This window comes from Triturus cristatus, chromosome 11 (assembly GCF_964204655.1).
Source record: "Triturus cristatus chromosome 11, aTriCri1.1, whole genome shotgun sequence".
Taxonomy (NCBI): Eukaryota; Metazoa; Chordata; class Amphibia; order Caudata; family Salamandridae; genus Triturus; species Triturus cristatus.
In genome coordinates, this window is record NC_140594.1 from 1,065,903,797 (window position 1) to 1,065,924,799 (window position 21,003).

The window sequence follows — 21,003 nt, forward strand, 5'->3', positions numbered from 1 at the left end:
TTTTAACATCTAAGGTGTGTAAGAACCATTCTGCAACAGTTTGGTTTCGGAAAGAAAACTGGTAGTTCTAAGGTTTGATTTAAATGAAATGGTGAAATAACCTTGGGTAAAAATCAGGGGTCAGTACGTAAAATTCACGGTCTCTGTGAAGACTTGGGAACAAATGTCTCTTCAATGGTGAGAGCATGTATTTCACTGACCCTTCTTAATGATTGTATTGCTACTAGGAAAGCTACTTTCCATGCTACAAATTGTATTTGACAATTGTGTTCCTATAAGCCGGGTTAATACAATGTTTAAATTCCACGTTGGTAATGGTGGTGTACATGGTGGAACCATCCTTTTTAATCCTTCCATGAAGGCTATGATTACAGGAAAATGAAAAAGTGATTGGTGCTTTCTGTTTTGTAAATATGCCACAATTGCTGATAAATGCAGTCGTATTGAGGTGTACCCTAAGTGTGACTTTTGTAAATATAACAGATAACAATAATTGCTGTTCTGTTGGAGAAGGGTTACTGTGTTGTGTATTACAATAATGTACAAAATGCTTTGATTTAGCTGCATAGCACACTCTTGTTGTAGGTCTTCTGGCTTCTTTCAAGATTGTCATACATTCTTCAGGTAAATTGAGATATTCGAATTCTAAGACCTCAGGTGCCAGATTGCAAGATTGAGCTGTTGAGGGTCCGGATGTCTCACCCTGCCATTGCTGTGGGTTACAAATTTGGTGGCTTCTTGTGAGTTTGTAAGGAGAGCTCTGATAGTGTTGTATTCCATGCTGGTGTGATTAGAATGAGAGTCACTGAAGTCGGAGTTTTCCAACTACATAAGATATTAGTGGGAGAGGAGCAAAAGCATACACAAATATCCCTGACCAATTCATCAAAACAGCTTTGCCCTTGGATTGTGGGTGTGGATGTCTGGATGCAAAGCTTTGGCATTTTGCGTTTTCCTTTGTTGCAAACAGGTCTATTGTGGGTGTTCTCCAGCTTTGGAAATATGTTTGCAGCAACGTACTGTGTATCTCCCATTCGTGCACCGGCTGGTGTGTTCTGCTCAGAAGATATGCCATGGCGTTCTCCTCTACTGGTATGTATTGTGCTAGGAGATGGATCTTGTGATTACTGGCCCATTTCCATATTTTCTGCCCCAACTCAGACAATTGCATGTTTCTGTATGTAATACAGAGCAGTCATTTTGTCTGTGCGTAGGACTGCCTTTCCTCTTATTTTTGTAAGAAAAGCTTTGAGAGCCATGGAAATGGCTTATAGCTACAGCATGCTAATATGTAGCAACTGTTGGTGTCTCCAGTGCCCATTAACCACAACGTCGTTCATATAAGCTCCCCATCCTAGAAGTGATGCATCAGTTGTGATTGTTAGTTGCTGGGTTGGATCGTTGAAGGCTCTCCCTGCTCAAATGTTGCGATTGTTCAACCACAATAGAGCTCGATGAACATTTGGTGAAACCAACACTCAGTTTTCCAGATTTCCTCACGCTTGTGACCATTGAGATGCTAAACATCCCTAGAGGGGACTCATGTGTGGGCAAGAATGAGGTACTATTGCTATACAAGAAACCATCATTCCTAAAAGTCTCATGATTGTTTTTACTGGCAGGTGATGTGGCAGAAAAAGATCCAGTTGGTTCTGGAGATTATGAAACCCTTTGGGGATTGGGATAAGCTGCCCCTAAAATGGTATTGAGAATTGATCCCAAATAAGGTTGAATTTGTGAAGGCTGGAGATGGTAGCATGCGTGGAATTATTAGCAAGTCACTTAGTGGCAGGAGTGGAGGAGCCCTTGCTGGGTGTGCCTCTTCCTCTTACTTTTGTATCCTCCCCGATAACCATGTCCTTGTTGATGGCACTGCTGCTGTTGGCAACGATGGCAAATGTTTTCTGTGTTCAAGGTTTTTGCTGCTCCTCTGCTGGGTACTTCCGAAGCAGCGGTTTTTGCGTAGTGGTTTGTAAAGCACCCATTGACTTTGCAGTATCAGTGTCTTTTAAAAAAATCTTTTCTATTTGATCATCTACTGCAGGCCCAAAAAGATGTTCTCCATTAAAAGGTACATTTAAAATAGGTTGTTATACCTCTGGTTTCAAGCCAGAAATGTGTAACCACACATGCCTTCTGAGCATAATAAAAGTATTTATGCCCCTAGCTGCAATTTCAGCTCCATCCAAGGCACATTTGATGGTAGCATTTGAAATGGTCTTCCTTTCATTAACTAGATCTACCCCCTTCTTCAGGTAATCCTCTGATGAGCACCTGTATCTCATGCAAGTTAGCTCTGTTATAGTCTGAGGAGTTCCACTGAGTTTGCAATCCTCTAATGGTTTGCATGGCCTGTAGCAACTCTTTGCTGCAGCGTCTATTCTTTTGCTTTATCTGGAGGAGGTGCTTCTCCAGTGCCTTGTGCAGCAGCTCTCTTCCTAGCAGTGGTTACAACCAGTGAATCTGCAGGTGGATGACCTCGAATAAATATTGGGTCGTCTGGTGAGGCTTTAAATTTGTTTTCAATACGTGGTGTTAGGACTCTTATTTTACTGGGTTCTCTGAACACCTCTTTAGCCACATTTTGAATGGGTCCAATTGTGGGCAAATATTGGACAGTGTTCGGAGCGTGATAGTGTTTCAACCAGAAAGTCACTTTCTTCCTCTGTTGAATACAGGTGGGTCTATGTCAAAATCCAGTAGCACCACATCATATTCTTCCCATGGGTTAGGTGTGTCATGCATTTCTCCCTCTTTTTCTCCTTGTGGAGCTGGTTAACAAGTGTGAGATGAAGCAGGTACACTAAAAACTATAGGGCTTGTGCCTCTATAGTCTTGGATTATAATCTTTTCTGGAGGTTCAGAAAGTTGTTCCTCTTCTGGTTTTCTTTTTGTAGCCCCCTTTCTCTTTTTTTAGCATGACCTGTTGTAGCCCCTCAAATACTACCACTTGATCCTCAGTGGGTTTAGTACTTTGTGTTTTCTGTTACTTGTGTGCAATTGCTGTGCTTTTAGAAACAGTCTGTGCCTTATAAGTACTGGAATCATCGCTTTTCTTCTGTTTAAAAGAGCGTCTGTAGTGTTTCTCAGAAATCTGTTCTGAAGTTTTAGACTTTGTTTCTCTCGATTCCAAAATCCAAAATACCACCTAGGAATAGAGAGTAAGAGAACATGAACGCTTTGGAGCAAGGGGTTTGTCGATTGCAAGAAGGAAAGAGCAAAAACTGGGGAGGTGGCGACAGATCACAATGGAGGGAGCACGGAGCAGAAAGAAGGACAAAGGCAAAAAAATATATACTGACGTATTAAAAATAGGGGAGAGGATGTGGCTTAACGGCTAGAGAGGTGGACCTCTAAGCTGGAGAACCAGGAATGAGTCCGGGCAGGGACAGTCAACATCCTGTGATTCTGGGTTCAATCATTTTTTCCCACTGAAAATAGGAATGTTTGGTATCAAACATATTGTATTAATAAATCAACACTGATTCCAGAGATTCTTAGAGGTGGCCCCTGAAAACCTACCAGCTTCTATATGTTGGCTGACTGGTCTCTGCCAGCCTGCCCCCCGAAGCAGATTTCTTACCTCCCAGGGTGAGGGCCTTTGATCTCAGGAATTCAAAAATAAAGCCTGCACGGGAAGAGGGAGTTCATACCCCCTCACTGAGGATGAGCTACTGATTAGCACTCCTAGGCTGGCAAGCTTTAAAGAAGCTCACGCCATTGAAATGCAATCTAGCTCCCCTCACAAGACAGGAAGCTGACCCTCTTTGTCCTGATCCCTTTGGCACCTGTACAAGTGGGAAAATTAGCTAGTTGGGTAGGCATGCTACCTCCAGCCTAGTACCACCCCCAAGGTGGGTTCAAACTGAGGTGGACACATCTTTTCAGAAGTAGCCAGCTTTGTGATGGCATACTTAGGAATTCAGGGACAGTTATTCCCACAGGAAGTGGTCATATAGGGGGCTTAGTGACACCAAGGGTCAGTAGCTCAGTGGCTACCACCCTACACTCCCCTAACACCCCTACATTTAGTATTTAGGGGAGCCCCTGGCATCAGGAAATCAGATCCTGCCAACCTGAAAGAAAGAAGGACGTGAAGAGTTGCATCCTGCAAGAACCAAAGACCCAGCAACTGACCTGCCACCAACCCTGCTGGCCTGCCTGCTGACTTAGACAATTGCGCCAAAAGACGACTTGTCCTGCAGCTGCTGAGTCCCCAAAGACGGGAGACCTAACAGCACTTCACCCAGGAACCAAGACCTACCGAGAAGTAGCAGACCAGCTTCCCTGCAACCTGCAGGTATCCAAAGACTCCTACTGAGAATTTGTGACCTCAGAAACCCAGATGCATGAAGAAAGCACTGCACCAGTCGCTCCAAGCTAGAGTTGAAGTGAGCCATCTGTGTCATCGTGGTCCCCCAGCCCTCCAGAGACAGAGTCCACCGTAGTTTCAGCCCCAGTGAACTAGTCACCTGCAGCCCCACCCTCTACAGCCGCTGCTCATGGTAGAGAAAACCAGACGCCTTAAAACAACTCTGCACCCGTCAACCCTGGGCCGTGCAGACGACCAAAAGTGTTCCTACGTCCCCGAGGATCGTGAGGCCTGAGCCCCCATGTTGGTTCAGCCCGACGGACCCCCCAGTCAAAGCCTGCAGCCTGTTTATAAGAAAACCGATCCCTATAGAGTAACATTGGGCACCTGCCACGGTTTTGCACTCCTGCACCCGAACACGCTGGTGGTGTTCTGCTGGTGCTGCCTTGGACCTTGCCCACCACTCACCCACTTGTCTACAAGTCACTGTACCTGAATGCCGCATTGACTTTTGCTCCCATAGGATAATATTGCAGCTTCTAAAAAAAATTTGAACTGAAAAGAATTTCTATTTAAACACGTACTTGCCTGAAAGAATTGATCTAATGCCCACACATATATAAAGATTAGTGTTTTTTTTTTGTTGTTTTTTTTTTTAAATAAATTGGCGTGGCCCTACTTCTTGAATCGTGCGTCTCATTTATTGACCAGCATGTTTTTTTCCAGATGTCTTGCACACCTCCAAGATAAGCATAAGGTTGCTCGACCACACTACCCTGTAGAAGAGCACTGTGGGACAGCTTGAGCAAGCCCCTGTCCAGTTATAAGAGAACCCCTTTACTCTTTTTTGTAAGTCGCCCTAAGTGAGATGGGTATGCAGACGTGGGTGCCGTGCACACTGTCTAACTGGAACCAACCTACAGCTGGCGGATAAGCCCTAGAACCCGGTCCTAGGTGCTTGCCTTCCAGTTCAGGGCAGACCTGCCCTGGTAGTTCGGGCTGGACAGTTCCCATTGGAGCAGGGTCAAAATAAGATTTGTACATGGCATTGTGAGCAAAAGAACGATGGACTGGGATGTGGTCTTAGTCATTACCAGAGGCGGAGGTTCATTCAAGCATTCCATCCATCACTTTTTGGTATACTTTTGTGGCATTTCTATTGAGTACACACCTAAAAGAGGCAACCAATGTTAACTTTCCATTCAGTGTATACTTGCAAACAATGTTGCCAAGTAAGGCTACTTCATTTAAAAAACACTCATTAAAATCATGGCAAGCAATATTGTAAAGAGAACTCATTTCACATTTTAAGCTAGCAAGTCGTAAACCATTTCAAATTCTCAAGAATTAGGAATTGAGAATATCTATGCTAAAATGAATTGTTCTCCTGGGGCAAGGTCTCCAAGTCGTGTTGTGTTTTTGTGTACACATAATAACGAACATCATTCAGTCTCTTGGTTTATCAACGTTTTGAAAGTTTTTCTGCAGCAAAAATACCACCCACACCCAACCTGAAAAAAAACCATGCCATCCACGACCCAACCAAGGCAACCAGATGAATGAACTGGACTGCAATTTTAAGGCAAAAATGTTTTTACAAAGTCGATAAAAAACAGACTAGGTTGTAGTTAGGAAACCTGGATTTTAGAACTAAATAATATTTCCAGGGCCAATGTATGTATGACTTTGCAACAGAAATAGGTCTTGACATTGTGTGGAACCCAACACAAGTGGGATGTTTTTCGGAATACTTATCAGGATCGGTTTTAAGAAGGTAAAAGGTATTGTGTCAGTTATCCACCATTTTTAATATGCATTATTAACGTCCAACCATACACAAGACATTTGAAGTCAGCAAGAACCAAGACCTCCTCGGGACTGCCCAGCTCTCCTTAGGGGTGCCATTGTTATAGTCTGTGTGCTGTACTCTGGGTCTGGGCAAATGTCACACACACTAATTATATTACAGAGAGCAACAGAAAAAGGTGGCAAGATTTCATTTTGGGTTCACAGAACCACAACTTTGTTCTTAAAATACTTTAGGTTATCCCGCTTTCGACCCCATTAAATAAGTCCGTATGCAACACACTTCTTACCGTCACTTTCAGATATTTTGGGATCACTTTGCATCGAAGAGCACACGCTGTAACAGTGATCAAAGAAAATCCCATTGTTCTCAACATGCCTATTCACCGCCGAAGAACCTATAAAAATAGCACAAATGTAAGATTGAAGACGACAGCTAGAAGTCAAAATTTAAAAGGGAGGCAAGCGCTTCTCAGATGAAAGTGAACAGTTTTATTTATTCATGATCAAGCTGAGGCATCTTTCCGGTATTTAAATGCCACCTGGGGCTATAACAGGCAGAAATGAACACAGACATTTTAATTATCCCACATCTGAAAATGAACACCATCTCTCATCACACGGACCTGAGTAGCGAGATGGATAGGAAGTCTTCCTTTTCCTCTTCTTGGGATGTTCGCTCATGTCGCCGCAGCCTACAGTGACAAAGGTAGATATCAGGATCCCACGCTTGGTAAATCAAGGACAGATTTTTAGCTATAGCTTGCAGCTCTAGCAACCAAACAAGAACATCTTTCCCAGCACATTACAGATTTAGCAATACTGGGCGAAACATACCCCGACTAAGACTGCAGTTATAAAGTTATAACACAAGCTTTGTGGCTTTGGTACAATGAAAACATGGAGCTTCAAGGTTAACAGAACAGGTACCGGCTTCCTTTCTACCAACCCAAATGCAGAATTTTAATTGTTTTTATTAATTTTAAATAACATTGATAAAATTAAAAGAAAAAAAGGAAAGAAACAACAGTATTACTACATGGCCTTCAATGGAGGGACATTTACAATATCATGCATACATAGTACACAGCGTTTTTTTAACCATTTTTACAATTAGTTTAGTCTATACACACACTTTTGTTCCTTCTATTTGTGTTCCGCTCTACAACTATTCAGAGTAATGTACTACACCCCGTCGTACGCCTCCCCAGCAGTGTCTTCATTGGTATGTGCAGTGCCAGGTATGACTGATAGGGCCCTCAAGATATTTCTAGGTCTAGATTTAAGTGGCATTAACGTGCCATAGTTATCTGATGCCACGCTGCAGAAAGTGTGGTCCCGCTGCCATTCTTTTTAGAGTCTGGAATGAGCCTCTGACCCCATCGCATCACCACTAAACGTCTCGTTGCTAGGAAGAACGCTATATAAGAAAACCTTTTGGTTGATAGTGGTATAGCCTTCCATATCCCAGCAAGGCAATCATTGGGTCTGGAGTGATTTTTAAATCTTTGATTTTACTAATCTCTGTGAAAAAAAATTCTCTCTCTCTCACCATGTCACCCCCAGCCCCCCTCAAATACACCTCCCATGCCTTTTTCAGGTCTCTCCTAAGCAGCGCGCAAGCGCTGCTTTGGAATGACCTTTTGGAATCACTCCGTACTTTTTGGTAAACTCATTCATGTATTGCACTGTTTCCAATCAGTACTTGTGCATGTATAGCGTTTCCCTTGCGGGAGTGAGCAGTGGCGCCATCTGTTTGCAATTATGGCGCCCGCCGCTGCTCGCTCCGGCACGGTAAACGCTGTAGATGGACGCGCTTGTTTTCTTTTGTCGTCTTCACTGGTGAGCAGCTGCGGCTCCCCCTTGCAGGGCAGCTTCGCGCCTGTATGCAGGGAGCAGTCTTGTAACCGAGGTGCCCTCTCTTCAGGCGCTCGAGCTGGAGATTCAGACTCACACCCACCCATGTCAGTCTCCCTTTACCTTACCTCTGACACGGCCCTCATCTTTTCATCAGTTCCTTCCTCTTCAGTCCTTCCCTCTTTCTACCTCTCTGCCCTCTTTTCCTGTCACCTTCTTCCTCTGTCACTCCACCGAAGCTTCCCCTTGTGCCACCCACCTCTCCGTTACACTCTTCTTAGCCTGGTCACTGCACACTGAGTCACTTCTCACCTCACTCTCTCCTCCCCACCTGTCAAGCATCCTCATTTCTTTCCGATACCCTCTGTCTCTTTCTCCTCTGACACAGCCTCTCTCTCCCGCCTTTGTCAGATTCCCACTCCCGTCTGCCCTCCCCTCTTTCTCTCTCTCTCTCCTTTCCTTCTCAGTTTCTTATCTTTCCCTATCACTCTTTCTTCTTTACTGCGGCGCTTTCTCTCCAATAGTCCTTGTCACACTCGCCTTACCGCCTGTCACCCCTTTCTCTTTCCACATTGGCCCCCGTCACAGGCTCCTCTGTAACAGTGGCACTGCCCCTTTCCTCTGGTAACCTGCCTGTCCCCTTACCTCACCAATGCTCCCTTTGCCAGACTCTCTCCCCCCCCACCCTCTGTCCCCGCCTCCCGTGGCCCCTTCTCTCCAGTGACAGCGGCCGGACTGCCCCCTCACCTCCGGAACAGCCCCCCCGCAGCAGGTGCACCCTTCGCTTATGTGCGTCCACAGGCAGCAGAGCAGTGCTCGCGTGTGAAGAGAAGGAAAACACCGGCAGAGGCGCTCTTTCGACCTTCTGACTTTGATTTGACTTCCAGCGGCTATCACGTACTCCAGCTTAGCATTCAGCAATTAACAACCCCCCTTCATCTCTCAACCAAGGGGAGCTGCCCATGCCCCCCAACCCCCGTGCCGCCATCACCCGCATTCCAATTCATTCCTCGTGCGCATTAGTTTTAGCACTTCGCATGCAGTCAAGAAAGGGAGTTCTTTATCGAGTTATAACTCGGAAATCTAAAGATTTCCTCAACATGCCTAGTTGTAACTTTGATAAACAATTCGCCATTTTCCCCGGAATTCTCCCATACCATCCTCTCAGAAACAGGGCCATTTTCTGAGCTCGGAAGGTCGCCTTTCTTTATGTGCGCGAAACTGTCCTTTGCGTAACCGAACAAACAGCACTGTTATCACGCGGTTAATTATTCGTGGAGCGGCCTGCCTCCGGGCCGAAGCTGCCATGGCATGGTTGGCATTCCTGCCCTGCTGCAGGCCTGCACTTCAACAATGACTGTTGACCGACGCATACGCTAACCCAGGCTAGGCAAACCCAGCTGCTAGAAAAGCCTACTTCTCTTTCAATCATAAAAGGTGCAGTTTTCATTGCACAAATATTTCTTGTGCCACACTGTGAGAAGGAGTGTTAAATGGATGTGCACCATTGCAAACACCCCGTGATAGAAGTGGGCGGGATCGGAAGGGCACAGTGTGCCCCTACATATTAAATTTAATAAGACCGTTCCCCTACTTCTTTACTTTAGACATGCGTCCCAGGACGGCAGGAATAGGCCGTATTAAAAAAAATATTGCGTGATCGTCCAGCCCTGTGTTTTTCACATTAAACAAGGTGTCTGCAGTTGCCACAACCTCCTCCCCCTTCCACTCTGTCTGGGGGCAGGGGCCTGCAAAGCAACAATGTAGGACTAATCAATCTGCACGCGAAAACGGCTTCCTTTGGTGGCCCTGCTGCTAGAGTGCAATTTACACCTCATTTAGTGAGGAGGCCCCCTGCCTGCCCCCACTGTGACCAATACAATGGTCACATTAGGATGCATTTTAGGCACCACCCTTGACCTCATTTGCCCTTTATTTTCGGGCTCACACAGACTGACTACGCCACAAGGAAATGGAAAGTACTCCAGTGTAGAATTCCTGGCAGACTATGGCCAAACCATTTATTTATTTATTTTAGGTTTTTATAGAGCGCGTAGTCACCCAAAAGTATCCCAGCGCTAAACCTCGTGGTCCTGATAGATGAAGGTACGGGGTTGAACGTAGTTTAAGGGAAAAGAAAGGTTTTAAGAGATTTCCTAAAGCGCAGGAGGTTAGGTTCTGATCTAAGTTTCAAGGGGAGCGCGTTCCATTGTTTCACTGTGTGGACTGAGAAGCGGCGACCTCCTGCGCGGGCCTTTTTTACCCTGGGAACCACAATAAGATTTTCATGGTCCGATCGAAGCGCTCTTGTCGGTCTGTAGGGTGTGATCCAGTTGTTAAGAATTGGTGGGCCCGCGTTGTGAAGCACTTTGTGAGCCAGGCATAGGGCCTTGAATCTCACTCTTTCCCTGATCGGAAGCCAGTGTAGTTTTTTCAGTGCGGGTTTGGCTGATGTTCTGGCTGGGGTATTCGTGAGCAGCCGGGCAGCGGCATTCTGGGTTTTCTGTAGTATTTGGAGAGTGGTTTCCGGGGCTCCTAAATAAATGGCGTTGCTGTAGTCCAACCTGGACACAACTAGGCCTTGGATCAGCAGTAGTCGGGACTGTAAAGGGAGTAGGGAGAGCACCTTTCTACATGATCTTAATAGGCCGTAACAGATGCCGGCCGTTTTCCTTGCCTGCGTTCTGAAGGTGAGGTCTTTCTCTAACCATACTCCCAAACTCTTAACTTCCGTCTTAGGGGCAGGGGGTTCACCCATACAGACGGGCCAGATGTTTGGGGGTAGAATCAGTGTTTTTTGACCTAGGAGAAGGATCTCCGTTTTTGACCCATTTAATTTCAGTGCTGAGTCGCTCATCCATTGATGAATATTGGAGAGGCAGTCATGGAGATTGGAAGGCTCTAGCTTGGGGTGAGAGAGAGTTACCACCAGCTGAGTGTCGTCAGCATAACTGACGATGGTGACTCCAAATGGGGAGACCAACTCCTCCAGTGGGGCCATGTACACGTTAAATAACGTGGGGCTTAGTGATGAGCCCTGTGGCACACCACACCGGAGGGGGATGGCGGGGGAACGGCCTTCACATTCCCAGACTTGGAAAGAGCGTTGGTAGAGAAAGGACGAGAGCCATTTCAGCGCTGTATCTTTCACTCCGATGTTTTCTAGGCGTTGGGTTAAGACCTGGTGGCTGACAGTGTTGAATGCCGCGCTCAAATCCAGGAGGACCACTGCCACTGATCCTCCTGTATCGAGAATTTCTCTGGTCTTCTCCACTGCTGCGAGGAGAGCGGTGTCAGTGCCCTGACCTGGTCGAAAACCCGTCTGTGAGTTCTTGAGGAGATGGTTGGTTTCCAGGAATTGAGACAGTTTTTTATTTACGAGTTTCTCTGCGACCTTACCAATCCAAGGGAGGAGAGAGATTGGTCTGTAATTTGATAGATCCTCAGGGTCTAGTGATGGTTTCTTAAGAAGCCCTTTCACGACCGCCTCCTTCCAACTCGAAGGGACTTCACCTTGGACTAAAGAGGTGTTGATTAGGGCGGTCAGCGGGGGCACTACGGTTTGAGTTATATCTTTGAGAAATCTTATGGGTACTGGGTCACTGGGGGCGCCACTCTTGATTGAAGCAAATGTTGCTGCAACTTCCTCCATGGTGACCGGGCCGAGTAACGCCAGCTGGGGTGTATCGGGTTTCGCAGAGGAATTCCTCTGTAAGGGAGGTAGGTCCTTAATTTTCCCAGTGGTGTCTGGTTTAGCAGCGGGAAGGGAGGCAAGGATTTTTTTAATTTTTTCGTCAAAAAAGGTAGCTAGATTGACACATTTTTTTTCCGCTGCTTTGGGGTCCATAGGTTTTTGTGGGGGGTCAGGGACATGGAGGAGCTCTTTAAGGATAAGGAAGGTCTCCTTGGCTGAGCAGGAGGAATTCTTTATTTTTTCCTCGTAAAAGGCACTTTTGGCATTACGAAGTGCTAGTTTGTACGCTTTCATGGACAACTGAAAGGCATCTTTTTCCTTCACAGACTTATTTTTCCTCCAAGTGCGTTCAGTTCTTTTGCACTCCTTCCTTAATGCGTTCAGGGAAGGTGTGTACCATGGAGCTGGGTTGATCCTTTTGATATGTTTAAGGGTGCTGGTTGGTGGGACAAGGCTGTCTAGGGAGTGGGTGAGCCAACCGTTAAATTCTCTATCCGCCGTGTTGGGATCCGAGGAGAGAGGTGCGGTGGATTCTCTTAACTTAGCTTCCCATTCCTCTGGTATCAGCTTGTGCCACCGTCTCCGGAGTGTCCTGGTTTTCTGTGTTAGAGCTGGGGTAGTTTGGAGGTGCCAATACATGGGGACCAGTAAGTGGTCTGTCCATGGGAGGGGGGTGGGATCTTGGGTTTTGAGGTTCCTAATATTTGTAAAGATCGGGTCCAAAAGCTGGCCTTTCTCATGGGTAGCTTTTGAGTTCAGAAGATGTAGGTCAACTGATGCAAGATCTGCTAGTAGGTTAGCTGCGGTGTTATCCGCAGAGTCCAAAAACCATGGCGCTTTAAAAACAAGCATTTACAATGCAATAGGTCTCACATTTTCAAAACTTTGACCTATTTGTATTGTAAATGATAATCTCTTTTATTATTGCAGGTTTTTTAAAACAAATAAAAGGCATTGTCATTTACAATGGCAATAGCTCAAAACCTCGCAAATGCGAGACCTATTGCACTGCAAATGCTTGTTGCGAAATGCAGTGAATATAAACTTCCACTACTGAATGGAATACCTTTCCTGCATCTAAAAAGACCCCTAACAATTTTACACTTGTGTTGAGCTGTTCTGAGGGGGCGGAGAATGGAGCACGAAGATAGTGGCCCCTTAGTTAAGCTCCTGCACCCTCTGCTCCACAAGGCAGCTTTTTCTGAAGGGGGTGCTTCACCTAGCCTCTTGCACTCTGCATATCTGGCGGAACTTGCAGCCCTAGAGGGGTGCCTGGATGAGGTGTTCGTGGGGACGGTTTGCACCCTTGAATACTTGTGTGGCTTCCTGGGGGTCAGCACGACCCTAACCTCGTAGCAAACTGACCCAGCGGTCCTCTAACGCTCCACAGCTACCTGAAATCAATGACCTGGGCAATACGGCCTGTGGACCTCGCCTGTCAAGGCTTCACCCGGGATCACTCATCGGCGACCAATCAGGCCTGAAGTACTGCTGGTGGACTCCGCCCAGAAAGGCGCCGCTAGTGAACCCTCTTCAGCAACCCTCCCTGGCCTATGTGGCGTTTACTAAGGCCTACAGAGGGGCTGTGTGATATAATACAGGGGGTCACTGCCAGCGTTTTTCTCCTGCGCCCTCCTCAAGCAGTAACCTGGCCAATCGGGAAAGCATCCCGGGAGAAAGAAAACAGCAGCTATTTTGGATTGGGCAGCCCTGTAAGATGACAGTGGTGTCAAGTGACACATGCCGGCAAGCTGGCTCGCAGGTGCCATCCTTCCCTTACTGGTACTGCTCTATTTCACCTACTTGTGGGTCCTAACATCTTGGCAGGTGGTATGGTTTGGCTTCCATCCTCAACCGGCTGCCCTACCTTCATTACTTCCGGCTCTGGGTACCTTGTTTACTGCACTCTAATAACACCTGGGAGGCCTCGGAGTTCTTTACTGGTATCCTCCACTGCTACGAGTGACGTTCTCTCTACCTATTAGTTTTGTGGGCAAGGGACTTTCGTTACCCTCCCACGCTTCTGGGAATCACAGCAACTATGGTTACAGGTAAGACCTTTGATGAGGCTACCCAGGCTACTAAACAGACACCTGTGCCCAAAAACATGATGACATGTAACACTGGAATCCATCATGGGTGCCTTAAAGGCTGTACAAGCCTTCATTACCACAGGTAAACAGTTTACCACTGAAGCAAATGTAGAAATCAATTACCACCCCACCTGGATACAACGGAACACATGATTGATGACCTTGAACTGCGGGTGACAGAAACTGACGGAGTACTTACCTCAGGAACACGCAGAAGAAATTGACGGATAGTGGAAGAGCATAGTCGCAGAAATAATGTTTGCATTTTGAGGGTCCCTAACTCCACCGACTCTCAGGATGTCAGTTTGTGCCTGCAGTCTCCTTTTACAGCTGCTGGGCCCGACCTTTTCGGTCCCACTGGAGTTCGAATGGGCACATCTCACCACCTCCCGATACTTTTCGGCTCATCAGGGTTCACGCCTAATCATTCCTAGCTTTCTTCATCACCAACAAGTGAGGATGATTATTTTGGAGGCTTGAAAGCATGATCCGTATTCATATTAACAGCAATAAGATTACCATTTCGGCAGTCTACTCATAAGACACATTTTGAAGGAAACAAAAATTGAAAAATTATGGCCCAGTGTCTGGGACTCCATAAATCGAACCTCTAATTTGGGCTGATGGAACCAACCAGCATGCTGGTGACTGAATGGTAAGGTCAAGGAATTCCTGGATCCCGCAGATTTGGAGCTTTGGCTGGAAGATGCCCAAGTCCAACAATAAACCATAGACACTACTTGATGCGTACAAGTCTAGATTACCCCATAAGCCATGATTTTATCCCACTGCCTGCCAGGCGGAGGCCTTTCCGGACCTTTCTTACCCGATTGGCTTAGATGGTTTCATTCATCAGTCTCCCGCAGAGCGGTGGCCACTCATAGTAATCTGTCACCTCCACCGAAAGTTTGGTTACTACACTCACTTCCTTCCACTCCGGATAGTTTGCAATGCTTCAGTGCACCATGCTGTAAATCTGACTATCTGATCCATCAATGTGAATAGCATGACTGTGTGGCTCCTACTGCATCCTACAGACAGTGAATATTCATACATCTCTTCTACCTACAGTTCGGAGTCTTGCCTAGACGTTTTCCTGACAAATACCACAGATTCGCCGCTGACTCAAACATGCAATATTGGCTTAAGGGCAATCTCTGGCCATACTTTTATTGCCCTTTGCGTCCGATTTACATTTGACCCTGCCTACATGCTGCATGTGGTGGTTGAACATAGGAGAAACCCTGACTGAACACCCTTTTCAAAGAACACCCGACGCTCAAAGAACTGACTGCAGCTTCCAAGTGACTCTTATGGGTGGTGGGAAAGGTATACCTGTGCAGAATGCTGATGAAAGAAGCTGGCTTGGCGCGGTACACTGCTGCTACCAAGAGGGCAGCAACAGAACCTGATATACACTCCCTCCAGAAGGAATACCCTGGACGGTCTGCGTACTCTAATGCAAACAAACTTGACCATAACGGTATGCACACCTTGGTAGCAGAAAAGGCACTTTCCTGCATTAGGCAGAGCAGCTATAAACACAACAAAAAGTGGTCCGCCTCCTGGTAATACAATTAAAACACAGGGAAGCACAATCGTTGATTCTGGCAATCTGAACAGCTTCTGGAAGCATTCTGATTCACACGCTAAACATTGTGCACAGATCTTTTTACATTCTACGTGGCGGATGCCCAGCGAATATACACGAGGGAACTTGTTCATATTAGGCTTCTGACCACTCTATCTCTCTGTCTCTCTTTCTCTCTCTCTCAGTGACAGAGAGGACCTGGAAACAACTTTCTTGGAGGAAGAGGTTGCTGAGGCCATCAAAACCCTGAACACAGGCAAGACGCCCTGGGAAGACTGTTTCACCCTGGAATTTTACAGGACTACCAGTGACCAAACTGTTCCGCCCCTCATGGATATGCTGGAGGAAGCTACGACCACCAGTTCTCTCCAGCCTGAAATTGAATAGAACGCACATCTCCCTCATTCCAAAATTGGGAAAGGACTACCTCCACTACTACCAACTGATCTTGCTTTTGAGCTGGGATACTAAAATATTGGCTAAGGTTCTGGCCACCAGGCTGGGATGAGTCATCAGGTCACTGATCCAGGACAACCAGGTGGGCTTTGTCCTGTGCAGATCATCTCGTAACCACCTACGTACACTGGCACGTCATCTGGTCTACCAAATCTGATCTGGATGCAAAAACTGCTGCTTTGCTTTGATGCGAAGAAGGCATTTGACCGAGTTGAATGACCGAGTTGAATGGCCGCACCCATTTCGCATCATGGCCAGATTCAGAATTTATCCCAAATTCAGTGTAAAGAGCAAGAGGCTCCCTGCTAACAGAATAAACGTTCCTTAAGGCAGGGATCAATGAATTAGTGCAAAGGCAACTAACTACTTATTCATCAGCACAACATTTGCAATATAAAATGAAAGAACCAAAAGATACTTTTTTCTCCAAAAACACAATTTTATTGTTACTAATGAATACACATTACAATAAAAACGCACTTATACTACCTCACTCATGTCCACATGCACTCACCACATCCAAAAATTATTATATAAAAACACAAAGTACGGGGCGCTAGGGGGCGCACGGATAAGATGGCTGCTCAACCGTAAGGCTCCTGCAGCCCTGAGCCATCATCCTCCAAATTATCCTGCCAGCGCTGTGAGACGGGACTGCAGCCGCCGCCTGCTGCCGAGTGACGTGCTCCGGCGGCTTTGGGGAAGGATTCGGGGCCCGGGAGGGTCCACAGCCGGAGATATCAGCCCTGACAACTGGCCCGGAGTGAAGCACGGTCCTCGCTGGACGAGGCGGCCGGCTAGACAAGGTACCTGGGGCCGCGGCTCATCACGCGGCGACAAGGCCGCGCAGACAACGCGCCGCAGCGCAGGGGGACAGCAGGCTGCTGGTGGCCTGCGACGACGCTGTAACCCCCCGCAGGATCAGCGAAGCGAGAACTGTGACCGCATACACGATCTGCTGGTCAGCTGCGCCCCGATGCTTTGCCTGGATTAAAGTGCGGAATAGGCTGGAGGAGGCGGCCGGCTAAGTGAGGTACCTGAGGCCGCGGCTCACCACGTGACGACAAGGCCACGCAGACAACGCGCTGCGGCGCGGGGGGACAGCAGGTTGCGGGCGGCCTGAGACGGCATTGTCACCCCCCGCAGGACTAACGAAGCGGGAAACGTGACCACTTTCGCGGTCTGCTGGGCAGCGGCGCCTCGATCATTGGCCCGGATTAAAGTGCGGAGTGCGCTGGAGGAGGCGGCCGGCTAGGTGAGGTACCTGGGGCCGCGGCTCACCGCGCGGCGGCAGGGCCGTGCAGAACGCGCACCACAGCGCGGGGGGACAGCAAGCTGCCGTTGGACTGAGGCAGCTGCGTGTAGAGGAGTGCGGAGACGGCGGGACCTGCCGGTGTGGTCGCCACCCATGTCGGAAGCGGCGCTAACGCAGGAGAGAAGGCCTGCGACGGCTGCAACGGGGAGCGGCGGGACGCCCTGACTGGGCTTGGATCTGCCTGGTGAGGCCTCGCTGACTGCTGGACATTGTAGCCCAGGTGCGAAGTGCGGAGCCGGCGTCCAGAGTGTAGACACATTGCAAGGCTGCGGAGGGGAGGCCCGGTACTAGAGGAGAGCCCTCCGTGTGCGGCGCTGGGGAGACGAGCCTGGTGGGCCCTGCGGGGTGAGCTTGGTCAGCGGTGGGTCGTCTTGGCCCTGTGGACACTGCGCCTGGCCCCCAACCTCTAGGTGTGCGGAGCTACGAGGCCCAGCGGCTGGATACTGCCCTTGTGCCGGGAGGTTGTGGGAGAGTGGGGAGCTCCTGGCGCTCCCAGGTGAAGAACCCCGGAGGCGAAGCAGGTGGGGGCCTCTCGCTCGTAAGGAGATGATCACCTATGAAGAAGCCCTGGTCCCTTTCTGACTGGCGCCAGCAGGAAGCACCCAATAGCCCACGAGTTGGCTGCCTGGGAGCTGGCAGCTACCGCACGAAGGGAGCTCTGTACTGGAAGGCGACCCTGTCCGGGCATGAGAGAGAGGCGGCTCGCGGCTGGAGTGCGACCAGAGAGCTGCTGGACAAAAGCTGACAGCGCTACTGTGCAAGTGAGGCGGTGCGAACAGGAGTGTCCAGGGCGACTTTTCTACGGTGCGTTTGACGCAGGGAGCTCTTGGAGGCCTTGGGCAACGGGGGGCGCTAGTCAGTGGAAATCGCCCTAGTGAGGACACCGATCGCGGCTGGGGGCACGCCGCGGCCCCCTTTTCCTTCTGCGGTGTCGGTTGAGATAAGGGGAAGTTAGCCTTCTGGTTCCCCGGCGTGGGGGTGCCTGAATCGGACTCTGCTTGCTACACGCCCCGGGAAAACGTAAATGCCGTCTGCGCAGCAGTTGGCCATGGAACGATTGCGGAACAAGCACCATGACGGCGGGCCGAGAAATGGGGGCCCTGGACCGCCGCTGGGGCGCTCAGACGGAGGTACGGAGCAGCTGACGTCAACCCTGGAAGCTAAGATGGATGCCGTGTTGGCGGCAGTGGATCGGCTAAGTAACACCCTGGAGCAGACTAGAACCTCCCTGGAATCCGGCATCGACAAAGTAACGGCGGACTTCACTCTGCTCCATGCTGACCATCGCAAATTAGCGGACACTGTTGCTCACCAGTGTCAGACGCTTCAGGAAGTTCGACCGGTGGTGCACAACCACACCGCAACTTTGCAAGACCTGCTCGACCGGGTTAACACGCTGGAAGACCGCGCTGAGGATGCGGAAGGTCGCTCCCGGCACCAGAACATCCGCGTGGTGGGACTGCCAGAGGGCGTGGAGGGGCGGCATCACTAACAGTTTGTTGAAGGGTGGCTACAAGACATTCTCCCTGCGGGGGTGCTCTCCCCTCAGTTTGTCGTGGAGCGGGCACACAGAGTCCCGGCGCGGCGGCCTGTCCCCGGGGCCCGGCCACGTCCCTTTCTATTCAGGCTCCTCAACTACCGCGACGAAACGAGGAAGCTGGACACCCTTGCGGTCGGAGGCAGCCAGGTGATGCTGTTCCCGGACTACACAGCAACTATCTAGCGGTGAAGCGTCGGTTGCGCGAGGTACAGCTCCCATACCCCCTGTTGTTCCTGTCACGCCTCCGAGTAGTCACAAAAGGGGGGACTCTGTTCTTTTTTTTTTTTTTCTTTCAAAAACCTTTATTGCACATAAAAACTCAATACAAACATGGGCCTACAACCCCCAGGGCCGGCCGCTAATATATACATGTTCAACAACATCAAGGAAGCAATGGGCCCCCTGGGGCTCAGCCGAATTGACAAAGTACTGAGTGCACCTCAGGAGTTATCAGGATACAGAAATTTTAGAAATACAAACAAAAAAGGAAAAATAAAATAACACCCAAAAAAAAAACAAGGCGGAAACCATCGAAAAGGGGGCGTCTAACCACTGCCGGGGGACCACACAGTACCAACTCCACCCTCGGGTGGTCAATGAGGATGATCAAGGGGGAGGTAGGGGCGACGGGAGAGCCACAACCATCTACAGGTGAAATGTAAAAGTCCGGGAACCTCAGGATCAGGGGGACAGGGCAGCATCAGATGAGTCCACGAGGGGGGGTGTGCAGATGTTCCCTCGGTACGCGTTCCACTGGCCCCAAACTCTACCCCACGCCCCCGGCTTACCCCGGGCCACATACACAGTCTTCTCTCTGCACATGCACCAATCCATGTTCTCCTTCCATACTGACACGGTGGGAGGCCGCCGGGAACCCCAAAGCTGTGCGATGTCCCTCTTAGCAACCATGTTCCCAAGGGCCGCCCACCGAGTCTGAGCCGCATTATAGTCGTTAGGCTCACACACGTTAAGCAAACATCGGCGAATCTCAGGCAACAGGGCGACCCCAGTGACACATTCCAGAACAGCATGCACCCGGCGCCAATACTCCGCCACCTCACGGCACTCCCAGAGAACATGGAGAAAAGTGGCGCTGAGCCCACAGCCGCGCCTACAGAGCCCGTCTTCAGAGAAACCCATCAGAACTAAACGAGGGCCCGTCACGTAGACACGGTGGAGAATTTTAAGCTGGACAAGACGGAGACGCGCGGGTATGGCCACCTCCTTAGGGGAGGACAGCGCAGACTACCAGTCCTCGTCGTCCAGTTCCACCCCATCCCCGACCCACGCCTCCCGCAGACGCACGAGGAGATCCGCACGAATGTTTATTAGTTTTTTATAGATAAGGGAAATAGTACTGTCGGGCAAGTGACCGTCGAGTATGCGGTCCTCGAGTGGCGAAGACACAGGGACTGTAGTCCCCGCCCCGATGGCCGAGAGCAAAGCGTGCCGAACCTGAATGTACCGAAAGAACTCCCTCTCACTCAATTCGTACTCACTCTGCAGCGCAGCGAAGGATTTAACCGCACCCTTCACCCAAAGGTCACCTACTCTGCTGATGCCAATCGTGTCCCAACGCTCGAATCCCTTCGTCGTCCAGAGGCTTCCCAATCTTTCAGACGCAAACAAGGGGGTCGCACCCGTCAAGCGATCATTCCAGCCCATGGCCACATTCGCAGCCTTCCACAAGCGTACTGCAATCTTAGTGGGACCGGTTAAGGTCCTCCCAGCCGATCGAGAGTAAAGCGCTCTGTTAAAGTTGCCGCCAGGCAACAAAAATCTATCCATTTCGAAAGCCGGATTCGGACCAGGTGCGTACGTTGCATGGTTAATAGCAGATAGCTGGGAAGCCCAATAGTACCTCCTGATGTCCGGGAGCGCGATGCCCCCGTCGTACCAGGGGAGAGTCAGTTTTGCAAGAGCAATACGTGCACGACCGCCCCAAACAAGTCTCCTTTGCAAGCTCTCCACTTCCCGGAAGTAGGCCGCCGGAATAATATCAGAGGAGTTCTGAAGTGCGTAAAGGAATCGGGGAAGAGACATTTTAAAAAGTGCCGCACGACCGAGGGGAGACAAGGGAAGCTTACGCCAACGGGCCACGTCTAACCTCAATCTCCGAAGTGGAGAGAGGAGATTATGCTCGTAGCGGACAGCAGGATCCAATGAGACGTACACCCCTAGGTACGTAAAGCCGGAGCTGGACGCCTTAATAGGAAAACGAGAAGGCAAGAGAGGAAAGCCACCGGATATAGCATAGACACAAGATTTGGACCAGTTAATGATCAAACCAGAGTTCTTGCCGAAGGAAGTGAGGATGTCAAAGAGCACATTGAGTGACT

General features: G+C 49.2%; 1 protein-coding gene across 1 annotated transcript in view; it reads right to left on the reverse strand.

The window, feature by feature from the left end:
• ZNF639 (zinc finger protein 639) overlaps positions 1-21,003 on the reverse strand; it is a 69,960-nt gene that overhangs the window by 12,532 nt on the left and 36,425 nt on the right. The window contains exons 2-3 of the mRNA XM_085635398.1: positions 6,745-6,813; positions 6,409-6,516 (exon numbers count right to left, since the gene is read on the reverse strand). Of these exons, the coding sequence (XP_085491524.1) occupies positions 6,409-6,516; positions 6,745-6,802 (166 nt within the window). The 5' untranslated portion in view covers positions 6,803-6,813. The remainder of the gene's footprint in view (positions 1-6,408; positions 6,517-6,744; positions 6,814-21,003) is intronic.